The sequence below is a fragment of the Zingiber officinale genome, chromosome 2B (genome assembly GCF_018446385.1).
Source record: "Zingiber officinale cultivar Zhangliang chromosome 2B, Zo_v1.1, whole genome shotgun sequence".
Lineage (NCBI taxonomy): Eukaryota > Viridiplantae > Streptophyta > Magnoliopsida > Zingiberales > Zingiberaceae > Zingiber > Zingiber officinale.
In genome coordinates, this window is record NC_055989.1 from 151,751,982 (window position 1) to 151,764,141 (window position 12,160).

The 12,160-nt window shown below is 36.7% G+C and overlaps 1 protein-coding gene across 4 annotated transcripts; it reads left to right on the plus strand.

Moving 5' to 3' along the window:
- Window positions 1-304: 304 nt before the first annotated feature.
- On the plus strand, window positions 305-5,330 carry LOC122047887 (membrane-embedded CAAX protease MroQ-like). Of its 4 annotated transcripts, none has more exons than XM_042609415.1 (10): window positions 305-585; window positions 816-907; window positions 1,299-1,406; window positions 1,503-1,585; window positions 2,069-2,202; window positions 3,087-3,136; window positions 3,213-3,305; window positions 4,066-4,157; window positions 4,506-4,612; window positions 5,127-5,330. In XM_042609415.1, exons 1-10 carry the CDS (start codon window positions 343-345, stop codon window positions 5,166-5,168), a joined length of 1,044 nt encoding a protein of 347 aa, XP_042465349.1. In that variant the 5' UTR covers window positions 305-342; the 3' UTR covers window positions 5,169-5,330. The 4 variants fall into 4 exon arrangements, with proteins under 4 accessions (XP_042465349.1, XP_042465351.1, XP_042465352.1 ...); XM_042609417.1 differs by having other exon boundaries at window positions 443-585; window positions 807-907; window positions 1,273-1,406; XM_042609418.1 differs by having other exon boundaries at window positions 443-585; window positions 807-907.
- Window positions 5,331-12,160: the final 6,830 nt, after the last annotated feature.

Genomic DNA, 12,160 nt, shown 5'->3' on the forward strand with positions numbered 1-12,160 from the left:
AATGTATATGAACTGTTATACAGTAATTATTACATGTTGTTGCATATAATAATAGGAAAGAGGCAAGAGAATTTATTTTAATTTAAAAGAAAAAATAATAATTATTACATGGAAATGAGAGAAATTTTTTTGAGGTATGATTGACATTCACAGTTGCGTAGAAATCGTGTGTCTGGGATGAAATTATAGAATTTTAAAAATTACGTGTGTTTTTTTTTAATTTTGAAAGTTTAAAGGGAATAAATATAATTTCCCTTTTAATTAATTGATATATAAAATTTTCGACCCAGGCGTATTTGATCCGACCCACGCCTCTTCCAGAGAGTTCCTTATCTCTTCTCCATGGCTTCACTTCTCTTTCGTTCACCTCCGCCCTCGGCAGCCCGGCCGAGGCTCGTTGCTGCGACAAGCCGCACGCTGCTGCTGCTCTTCGGTCCTTTGCGCACCTCGTTTCTCCGTGAATCCAAATGGCTGCCGTTGTTTCGTAGCCGCGACAGCAGGAGACCTCTCTCGACTGCCATTACCACCACCTGCTTCTGTAACGCCGATGACAAGTTGAAGTCCACATCTTCTGATGACTATCAGGTCTGATTCTTCCTTTGCTGCAGAAGCCGGTTCTATTCGTTCTTCCCTTGCCCCTTTTATTAGATCGTCTTTCATGAGATTGTAGTTTATAACCTATTGCACATTATGAAAAGGAGCTTGTTTTTTTGTTGGAATTAGAATTCTTTGCTAGCAACTTCTGCAATTGTCTGACTAGATTCGTGCAGTCGTATTATCCTTGTGCCTTATGCAGTTTTTGATAGTAATTACAGGATTCAAATGTGAAATGGCTCGTCCTTCGTAGGTGGGATGTGCCATGGAGTTGGCAAACTATCACGCTTACAATGATGGCATGCGGACTAAGGTATGCTGCAGCTTAGTGTTCAATGCTTGTTATGGCATTCATTTGTTGGCAATCTTCTGGTGTACATCATTGATCAATGAATCTTTTTTATAAAATTATTCTAGAAATGTTGTGCCACAATTTTATTCTTGTAATAAAAAAAGAAAAAAAAGTTGTTTTTAATTGAATACCTGTTTATGGCATTTGTGTTGTCCTTCTGCCGATGTTCATTACCACACAGTCTTTTGTTCAAAACTATTCTGAAAAATGATGTGCCACAATTTCTCTTTTTGGATTGAAAAAGAACAAAAAATGGCTTAATTGCCTTCCTTTTTGTCACCTTGAGTTGTATTTGTATCTAGTGTTTGTTTGATATTTGTCAACAGATAGAAGTTGAAAATTTTCCAGACAGCTTTGTCCTTACAGGGTTAGTGGAGGCATCACTATTGCCATATCTTGGTTTCGAAGGCAGGGAAGTTAGTTTGGATGAGAAAGCAGAACTTTTGTTTGCTGGGCAATTGTATGAGTGGATATCCTCGATCTTAGTTTCCAAATACATTTTGTTTTGTTTCTGTTTGAGTTGTAGCTCTTATCATATATGTGTATCATTGGACAGCTCTGTGACAGCAGTTGTGCTAGGGGTGATGTATGGTATCACCAAGAGCTTTGAGCCACTTCCAGATGATCTGTTTTGTTATGGTGAGATCTCATTAATCTCTTGTTTTTCAACATCATATGTGAGCTAAGATCTACATCGTTGTAATACAGTCAATATGCACTGATATCCTCAATTGGTCTAAGAATTGCATTGCAATAAATATAAAAAATTAAATTTTCTCTAAAAAGAACGAAAAGAAATTTTGTTGCTGTTACATGTGAACTTGATAGTTTTTTTTCTTTGTCCTTATTATGTTTGGTTATTTTTCTTACTATATTCTTGGCTTATGAGGATTATTTTCCATGACTTAACTATTAGAACTGCTCTATCATTGAGACTTAATCCACAAAATAAGTTGATTATTATGGGTAGCACATGCCTTTTATTTCAAACATTATGGTAGTTCTGGTCTTCACTTGAGTGATGTGCAAAATCGCTCTTCAAATAGTATGAAATTTATGAAAAAGGAATTGAAGCATCCCCGTCAACATAACTATCTGATGGGTATGTTATAAATTTCTCAGATCTCAGGAGACCATTTGAACTACGGGATGGTTGGCTCCTGTGGGCAGGAATCGGTTTCATTGGTGCACTACTTGCTATTGCTCTAACAGGAGTTGCCTTGAATGCCTTTCATGGTGAAAATCCACAACGAGAGGTTAGATGTTGTATATGACCATCTGCTTTGAAGGATAATAAAAATGGTTTTCATTGTATTTTTCTAAATTTTGTTTGACATATTTAATTTCCTTGCCGGTTGTGCAAGAAAACTATTGCAAAGGTAGGTCGGAAGAAGATCTACTTTCTTGATTTAGTAGGTACGTGAGACGAGTTCCCAAAAAAATTTCCAACTTTACACTTTCGTAACACGAAAACCATTTCAAACATTTAAAGGAGACAGGATGAAAACTCCATCCCTGGATGAGCTCTTACTTGGACATCATGGCCCTGATGTTGTTGGGAATTGAATGTTGGTATTTTGGTGGTTCTGAATCCCAACTGAACGTGATTTCCATGGAAAATGAACAAGAGACAGAGAGAGGTAAGTACTATGTTACCATATCTATAGATGGTTACCTCTCCAAACCAAATGCGGCTTGTCCACTTTGGACGTTACAGAAGTCTGTGGGTACAATTGACAATCTCAAGTGGCACCAATATCATTCCTTGGTTTTCTTGCTTATTGCAGCAGCATTTCAATGCCAGCCAATCCACTTGGATTTTATTGGAAGCCACAAATACATTCTTAAAAATTGCTTGTGATGGATTTCATTATGGATGAGAACTAGTTATGGCACTTTAATCTTCCTGTTAAAATATAATTGTAGCTGGTATTTAATAATATTTGCGATATAGATCTTGATTTTAATGTCATACAGTTATTTTGTTGTGTTTCGTGCAGTTGCCAATATTTTGAATATTGTCCTATCAGTCTTAACATCTGGTTTTTTATACAATTCTTTAATGTGCAATATTTGCACTAAAAATTAAGTTAAATTTTAGTTCAAAATTTTCTAAGCTTATTGCATAATTATGTGCCAGACTGATGCTTTAGTTCGCTTGTTGCCATTGATTGGCTCTTCAGGTATCAGGTATGGCGTTCTGTATCTTGCTTTTAAAATGAAGATTAAGTGAATGTCTGATTATGTAAAATCTGGTTTATGATAGCACTGCATGTCTGGTGGGTATAACTGGTGTTTTAGCCCCAGTTCTTGAGGAGACTATCTTCCGGGGATTTCTCATGGCATCTCTAACTAAATAGTATATTCCTTGTTCCAACTTTCTTTTCATAATACTTGTTAATTCCAACTCCCAATATGTTAGTGATTCAATTGTTGGTCTATCTTAAAGTTTGATCAACTGATTCGTTGTTGTCAGTTGTCATTGAGCTATTAGTTTATGCAAAATGTACATAGATAGTTATTCACCATCGACTAATATGAAACTGACAGATCAACATTGCCATCTGAAAGCATCACACAATAAGAGAGGAGGAGACATGTCCTACCCTGCCTCATTGTTCAAAAATATACTTTGTTATTCACAACACTTCACATTTTTCTAGTGCTTCATATAGCATCACCAAGTGATATTGTAAACTGCATTTTATCTAGAAACTAATGGGGCATTTGTTTCACAAAAGGAATTGATAAATAATTAGCCGGATTACAGGAATAGTTTATTGTGCTTGCCCAGACCATTTTGCTCGGTCATAATATATATTCTTTTGAGAATTGAACAAAGTAAGAATACATATTTTTTGAAGAATGGAATGGAGTACAAATAGTTATTCCTTCGACTAAGGGAAGAAATAACTAAGAAAGATAATTAGAGAATCACAATTGCAATGGAATTAGAATTCAATGTTTATTTTAGTGATTATAAATATATTATTCTAGATTTCACAGGGAATAGAAGAGCTAATTCTATGAACCAAACGCACCACAAAATACTTTTCTTGTTGTGTGTTTAAAATGTATACTAATTCTCAACTCATATTAATTTTTCATTTTGTATGCAGTCTGCCAACACCAGTTTCTGTGATTATAAGTGCTGCAACATTCGCTCTCGCTCATCTAACTCCTGGAGAATTTCCTCAGCTGTTCATTTTAGGTAGTAATTTAATTTAGTTGGGTGTAGAACCACTTAAGCTAAGTTAACAAAGGGCTTGATGCCTGCATATTTATCAGTATGTGCGCAAACCATGAGCGGCTTGCCAAAAAGATCTTATTAGTTGCAACTGAATAGTTTTGGTTATCCAACTATTCCTATGTTTTCTGTGCAAAAACTTACCTGAAACTTCCTGATAAAACTTTCTTGATTTGTTGAATTCCACATCAGCTTAATAGTCCGTATGCTAAAACCTTTTGATGGATTAATAACTGTATATGAGTATGAACTTAATTTACTGTAAGATTCTTTGTTCTAAAAATTGATTCTGTTTGTTATTGCATTTGACAGGGGTGGCTTTAGGTTTTTCATATGCTCAAACTCATAATCTACTAACGCCGATCACAATTCATGCATTCTGGAACTCGGGGGTGATCTTATTGCTTACATTTCTTCAGGTACACTGTACAAGTGATTTATTTGGTTTTTGACTCTGTGCTGTATATTCATCTATATGGTCCTTTTGAGAATTTGCAAATGAGTGTTATACTATATTTCTATAATGCCCGGGTGGAAAACCAAATGTAGCCGCCTTTTTCTTCAGAATCATGCATCCTTCTTTAGGCAGAATTGTGTGATCTCGAACTGCATATTGTTTTATTCAAGTTCCAAACTAGATTAAAATAGATGAAAATGTGCTTATAATTCACTAGATGTTTCAAAGTTATCGAATACATGTTCGACTGAAGATTAATTCCTTTTCAGAAAATGCACTACTGTGATCGTGTGTATAAAACAAAAACTTTCCTATGATAATCTCATGTTTGATATACTCTGGCTGTGGAAATGTGAATGAACAAATATCCCCCTTTGATAAATTTAAATAATAGATTGTAAAAGAAGAGATGTCTTGACGACTTTTGCTTTAAAAGATATCGAAGTTGTTTCCTAACAGGGTTCTTATTCGTACAGCTTCAAGGATACGATATACGGGAATTGCTACAAGCACCTTGAAACACTGCCTTTTTGTAATGTTTTGGGCGTTTAAATTGTAAGTATAGTGAGGAGTTAGGTACTATAATTTGCTGAACACTAGCAAGCAATCCCAAAGAACATAGAATTTGTAAAGCAGTGTACAGTCCATGGCTTTTTTCAATCATTTGTGATACCATCTAACTGAATGCGAAAATGATAGTGCGATCACCACGATATGCACCGTTCACTGTACAATGGTCTGGAATTTATCCTGGCATTTCGATTCATTGTTTTTATTTTTTATTTAATTTTTAGTCGTCTAGATTTAATCTAGGCGCCTTGATTTTTTAACATCCTAAATATATGTATATATATTATACCTCGTGACTTAAAATTATTTATTTTGAACATTATAACTTAAGAGAAAAGTCTGAGCCTAAATTTATTATAACTAAACACTTAAAGTTTTAAATCTTAAATTTTAAATATATATAATATATACTCTGTGAACATTTAACATTATAAGCTATGAGAGAAATCCAAATTCTATAGGTAAAATTTTATTGATTCAAATTTATTATAATTTAACTTTTAAATCTATTAAATATATATAATATGTCTCAAAATAAAATAATATTGAAGGAGTCTAGTCGTTGGATTAATTTTAAACGTTTGGATCATATCACCCATGGGCTTCTGAAATTGTTCCAGGTGCCTGAGTTAATTTTTAATAGATTTGAAAGTGTTCTTGTCTCAATATAATAAAAACAAGAACACTCTTTACAATTTCGGAGGCAAAAGTCCAGGTAAAATTGTAAAGAGTGTTCTTGTTTTTATTAGAATCGTCTCGGTTTTATCAATAGGCATTTCATTTCAATCCTACTTCAGTATATTTTATTTTCTGAAATTAATTTTTAATTTTATATTATTGTAGTTATGAACCCCTTGCAGTTACAATACAATTCAAATCTTCTATCCCAGATCCTGTGTCCCCATGTCTTCTTATCGATTAGACATCTGTGGTAATTTCGTGATGTGCACCATATCCTTAAGATGTGATATGCTCTATTCAATCAACGAGTGGGACAGAGGGGACATGAAATTCGAGGATAGAAGATTTGAACTGACTACAATTGGTACTTCAAGTCTAACGAAACACCAATCAATTGTATTGTAACCATTATAGTTTATAGAGTAATGATGCGAGCAGCGACTTCCCTCAGCGAATTCGCAGCGCGACTTAGGTGGCAGCTGATGTGGCCAAGTCCAACTCAGAGTAAAAATCACAGACTTGGCTCTATTCCTCCTCCTCTTCCTCCGTTTTTTCGCGACTTCTCCTCCGTGCCCTAACGAGTACTCCTCCTCCTCCTCCTCCGTTTTTTCACGACCTCTCCTCCGTGCCCGACCTCTACTCCTCCTCCTCCTTCGTTTTTTCGCGACCTCTCCTCTCCTCCGTGCCCTACCTCTCCTCCTCCTCCATTTTTTCTCTTCCATCAGCGATCGTGCCCTAACTCTACTCTTCCTCCTCCTCCTCCGTTTTGTCACGAACTCTACGCCTCCTCCTCCTCTTCTGTTTTTTCGCGACCCCTCAGTTTTGTGGTGGTGTGTGAAATCAGGCGTTCGAGAAGGACAGGCTGGAGACCTAGTGCTGGATTAAAGTACCACATGAATTTATCTATTATCTTCGTTTATTGGGTGTATACTTAAGCATCGTGATATTTTCCTTTATGTATACTACTGATAGGTTATATATCGAACATAACCAGTAGCTAATCTTGTGATTTGTTTTCTTTCACAGGGTGCGAACTATCAGGGGCAAGGAGCTTGACCTTCATTGTCTTTTTGTTGAGGTAATATCCCGAGGAGGCATTGAAAAGGTAAAACGATATTGAAATTTTTGCTCAAGAATTTAAAACTTTATACTGCGTTCTGGTTAACTTATTATTTGACACTGACAAGCACCATATCATTTCTGTGATGTTCTCTGGAAACTCATAAGAATAGTTGATAAATTGCTTGAAGGATATATAGAATTGAAATCCTTGTTTAATATATTATGATTAAATTAGACATGAAAAGGGTATATTGAGAGTGAATGATCACTTTCTAGTGTTTGACTAGAATGTATCCACAAGTGCCGGAAGCCTTGGCCTGCAAATAGAAATGTTGTTTCCATGATTAAATATTTTGTAACATGTAAGTACTCTAGAATTTCGTGTCAAGAACCATGAGCCCAGTTTTGATTTAAACTGTATTATCATTAATAAGGATGTTATCCCAACTTGCCATTCCACCCATGGGAATAATATAGAATGAGAGGCTAAAGAACTTTGCAGTTTGTTGCTTGTGAACAATTGCAGTAATAAAATACCTCGCAATTGGATATTTAAGTTGGGTCTTAGTTTTCGATATGATAGTTTTGTTGGCTTCATGAGCCTATTTTAGTTTGACAGATTCACATAACAGAATGAACTACTCTTTCTTTTGTTTTCACATGCTGGCATTGCATTTAAAATTGATGTTAATGAAAATATTTCTTCTCTTTATTGAGAGTTTTTTTTTGTTAAATTTATTTATTTTTAATCTATGTGAAGGAAATTTGATTATTAGGTTGTTATTCCATGGCATCCTCAAGTTATAGCAGCATCGACAATACAAGATTTGAATCTGTACCATGTAGGGACTGCGGGCGAAGAACATTTGTGTGTATTTCTAGATCAACCAAGAATCCTGGAAGATACTATTACAAATGTGGGCAACATGGATGACAAAAGTGGGTGACGGCTGATACTAGTTCATCAGGCAAAATTGAGTTAGAGCACAATGCTTCTCATGGACAAAATCCGGGAATAATAAATGTACCGAAATTTGTTTGGATATTAGTGATGGTAAACTTGATTCTCTTAGCCGTTATCTTGATTGAGTTGTTAGTTCATCTGACAAGTTAGTATTAAGTAGTGTTGGTGTTGTAATGTAACTGACTTAATATTTGCAAGTCTAGACATGTTTGTTAGTTTATATCGTTAACTACTTTTGAATCTTGAATCATGTTTGTGTTGTAATTGTGTTAGGATAATTAGTGTTGAGTACTGTTGGATGATGAGAAGCATTTTGTTATATATTATTTTGTTAATTAATTCATCTTGTTAATTAGTATGTTTAACGACAGATTTAATTGCTGCTGCGTTAGTGTTGAGCACTATTATATATTATTTTTTTTTTCTTTTTGCAAAAGCTACAGAAAGGTCCAAAATGATTGTGTTGTGAATGCAAAACCATCAAGAAGTCTGGATTGTTGCTATCAAAGGAATGTGTGGATTCAAAATTATACGCTGAAACCAAGCTACTTATGAACTCATCCCTTAGCGAGTGAGACAGGTAGACTGCGAGAGGGTGGTACAAGAGTATTACGTGGTTAAGAGTTGATGAAGTCTGAGATACACAAGTAGGGTGTGCCTAATCTGCACAAATAATGGCATAGCAGAAGATGAGTTCCGAGTCGATGGCATCCCTGAAGTAATCGTCAGTGATATCACAAGCCAAATCCATCTCTTTAGTTCCACCGTGTAGTTATTGACAATTTTTTAATGATAATATAACTGGTATCTTGAGAATAAGCAAATCTTTCTATTTTAACAAGGGATCAAAAACAAATTCATTAGTTGATATCAAAAAGTCAAGAGAGTTTCTTTAATCTTTCTACCATTTGAATTTCGAACAATGAATGCACAATGTTTCTAGAAACAATGATTTAAGCCATTAAGTCAAATAGTTTAAGAACCATCACGCAAAGCAGAAAGGTCTTATCATCAAAGATTATCTAACATTTATCATAAGCGCAAGAAGCTAACCAGTACTTTTTCCCATTTAAACCATGAACGTAATGAACTAAGGCAACAGTAGGATTTCAACGAAATAATCATGCAAAAGCATTGCCTTAATAGAAGTTGCTTGATAAGAATCCTACAATTGCCAATAAATATTAGTTTTATCGTTATCCACTTCCATCTGGTACTCTAGGATCACTATCTTGCACGCCGTTTGAGGTTGCATCTGTATCCATTGAGCTTGAGGCCTCAGGATGACTAAATATCCAATCTGTAGCTTTCTCTATATCTGCATTGAAATGTTGAAAATCATACCAATTGAATTATCTTTCCAAATATCTTCTAGATCCTCTATAGATCAAAAGATCAACTTCATTACATATGCTTAGACAAGATGATTGCTTAAAAAAAAGTTCAAAGAGTAGACATAAACCTGGATCATCCATGTGAGAAAGTAACCATGTCATTGCTTCCTCAACTCCAGCATTAGCAGTGTTTATGGCAGCCTTTTGACAATGGAGGTAATTGAAGCCCATAGCAGCAAGTTTGGAAACTATGTCCTCGCTAGCAACTAGTTGGGTGGATTCAACTTCCCCAGTGGGACCTGCAAAACAGAATGCATCAAACAAGAAAGTACAGAAAAAAACTATAAGAAACACTGCACATTTAGCAGCCACTTTGTTTGCTGAATTTGTAGCAAACATACTATGATTATAAACCTATTTCTGGAAGTAATTCTTCTCCCGGATGCTACTATTCCAAAATATGCTACTATTCCAAAACATCTACATAAATATGCTACTATTCCAAAACATCTACATAACTCCCTTCTAGAACAACTCGATGAGAGAATATTTTCTCCATGAATTTACATGACACAAATTTTATAAACATCTACAAGCATCATAAGATCAAATAAATTTGAGAAGACATTATCCAACACCATGCCGGCGATAGGGGGATCTTCTGCTCCAAAAAGAAGGCTGTTATACCAGAAACAAAACAAAGGATAAGTGAATGACATATGACAATAATAACTATGCAGCAAAAAATGATACCTTGTAATAGCACCTAATATTGATCGCCTCTAAAGTCCAATACAAGAAATGCGTTTATTATAAGTGACCACGGTTTTGAGAACATCTTTCTAATATATAAGTCAAAGAAGCCAATAGTCAGTTATTTTAGCAATTGTTTTTATAATTAGAATCCAAAACACTTGAAACATAAACACATTTTTGTACAGATAAGCTAAAGGATAGTATGCTCATTCACCTACTAGTCCTTGCCTACACTTTTCCATGAGTCTTCCACCATCGACTTTCCAATCTTTATTGCTGCAAGATAGATTAGAAAAAATATTTAAACTGTTAGCTTTCACATGAATCTACTTGAACAAAATAATAATATTGGACAATTATTTTAGATATCTATTATATGTATCACTTGTTGGTGCAGGAAGCATCCGACGATCGAACCTGAGTTTTGATAATGACAAAGGGTTCAAAGTTAAGCTTACTTGTTATCTAATGTATTTGAGTGAGTGTTTCAGGAAAGTCCTAACTGCTGTTAGGCAGGTGGAAAATCCTAGGGGGTGGTAACTCTAGGTCATAGGGGGTGGTAACCCTATGCGGGAAGTCTTGGCGGGTCGACGCTTCGGGCAAAAATCCTAGGGGGTAATAACTCTAGGTTAAAATCCTGGTGTCGCGAACCGGGTAGAAGTCTGGATAGGTCGAGGACCGGACATCCAGCATGAAGACTGGAAGCATCGAACGCGGAGCAAAAGTCCAGTCGATCTGGAGGATCGCACTGGCAGCAGGTAAATCTCTTGAGTGGAGTAGGTGACGACGCGTTCCCCGCAGAGGGAATAGTAGGCGTCGGGTCGACCTAGAGTTTCCGGATGAAAACCCGAAGTCAGATCCGGACAGTCCGGAGACTGTCATTATCATATCTATTATGTTTTATATGCTAACTTCGTGCTGCAGGGTATATTTAGGATTAATGTATCTTGCAGGGACCAAAGTGCAAAGATTAACCTCGGATGAACAGTGTCCGAGGCGCCTCCATGGAGCTTGGAGGCGCCTCGGATGCAAGGCTGAAGCTGGCTGCAAAGTGGAGCTGGAGGCGCCTTCATAGGGATTGAAGGCGCCTTGGACCATTGATTGAAGGCGCCTTGGAGCTTTGATGAAGGCGCCTTCAGGTTGGAATAAGCAGCAGTCAGCGGAGGTTATCACAGCGCAGGAACATGGATAAGTTTTGGGGTTTAAGGTGCCTTGACTGGCACTGGAGGCGCCTTCAACGTCCAATAAAAGGGCATCTCGACCAGCAGCTTGATACAACTATTCCAAGTGATCCCTATACGAGATTAGTTGCTAACGAAAGGTTCCCGAAGTGCTGCGACTACTTTCCGACGACCCTGAGCTCCAGAATTCATATTCTCTAAGTGTTGTCGGTACTTTTAATTACCGTTTTAATTTGTACGTAGATTAAAATAATTCTCGTGCTTATAGTTGTTGCCCACGGAAAGTGATCAAGGATCGTGGGCCTTCGAGTAGGAGTCGTCACAGGCTCCGAACGAAGTAATTCCATTGTGTTCATCTGCTTGTTCTTTAATTCTGCTGCATTTGTTTTTACTCGTACAATTTCGAAAAGTGTGAAAGCCGTGAGCGCTATTCACCCCCACTCCTCTAGCGCTTCTCGATCCAACAATTGGTATTAGAGCGGGGTAGCGTTGATCTGGTGCAACCACTAATACCGTAATTTTTTCGCGGTGTTTTAAATTTTTCGGAGTCAACTGGAATTAGTATTATTGCTATATTCCAGTTTTTTTTCGCTCGAGGTTGGTGCAACACCACTCGAGTTAATTTTTTTTTTAATTCATACCGCACTGCTAATCCAGGATCAAGTCCTGGTATATTTTTTTTCCCCTTCTTCTTTGTGTGCAAGGTTTTTTAATGGCCCTTCAAGAAGGCTCGAGCACTACCCGCCCCCCGCTCTTCTCCGGCGAAGACTTTGTCTATTGGAAGAACCGGATGATCTACCATCTCAAGACGCAAGTTGAGATGTGGATCATCATCCAGATCGGTCTCGAGCTACCACATGATGGCACCGGAGAACTGGTTTCCTGCACCAACTGGGACGCTAGCATCAGGAAGAAGGTGGAAGCAGATGCCAAAGCCACTTGCATGCTACAATGCGGTTTGA

Excerpts from the sequence above, each read along its gene's own strand:
- LOC122047887 (XM_042609415.1), top strand. The coding sequence starts at position 343 with ATGGCTTCACTTCTCTTTCGTTCACCTCCGCCCTCGGCAGCCCGGCCG. Across the intron at positions 908-1,298 it reads ATGATGGCATGCGGACTAAG|CTTTGTCCTTACAGGGTTAG; the intron begins GTATGCTGCAGC and ends TTTTCCAGACAG. Across the intron at positions 4,158-4,505 it reads TCCTCAGCTGTTCATTTTAG|GGGTGGCTTTAGGTTTTTCA; the intron begins GTAGTAATTTAA and ends TGCATTTGACAG.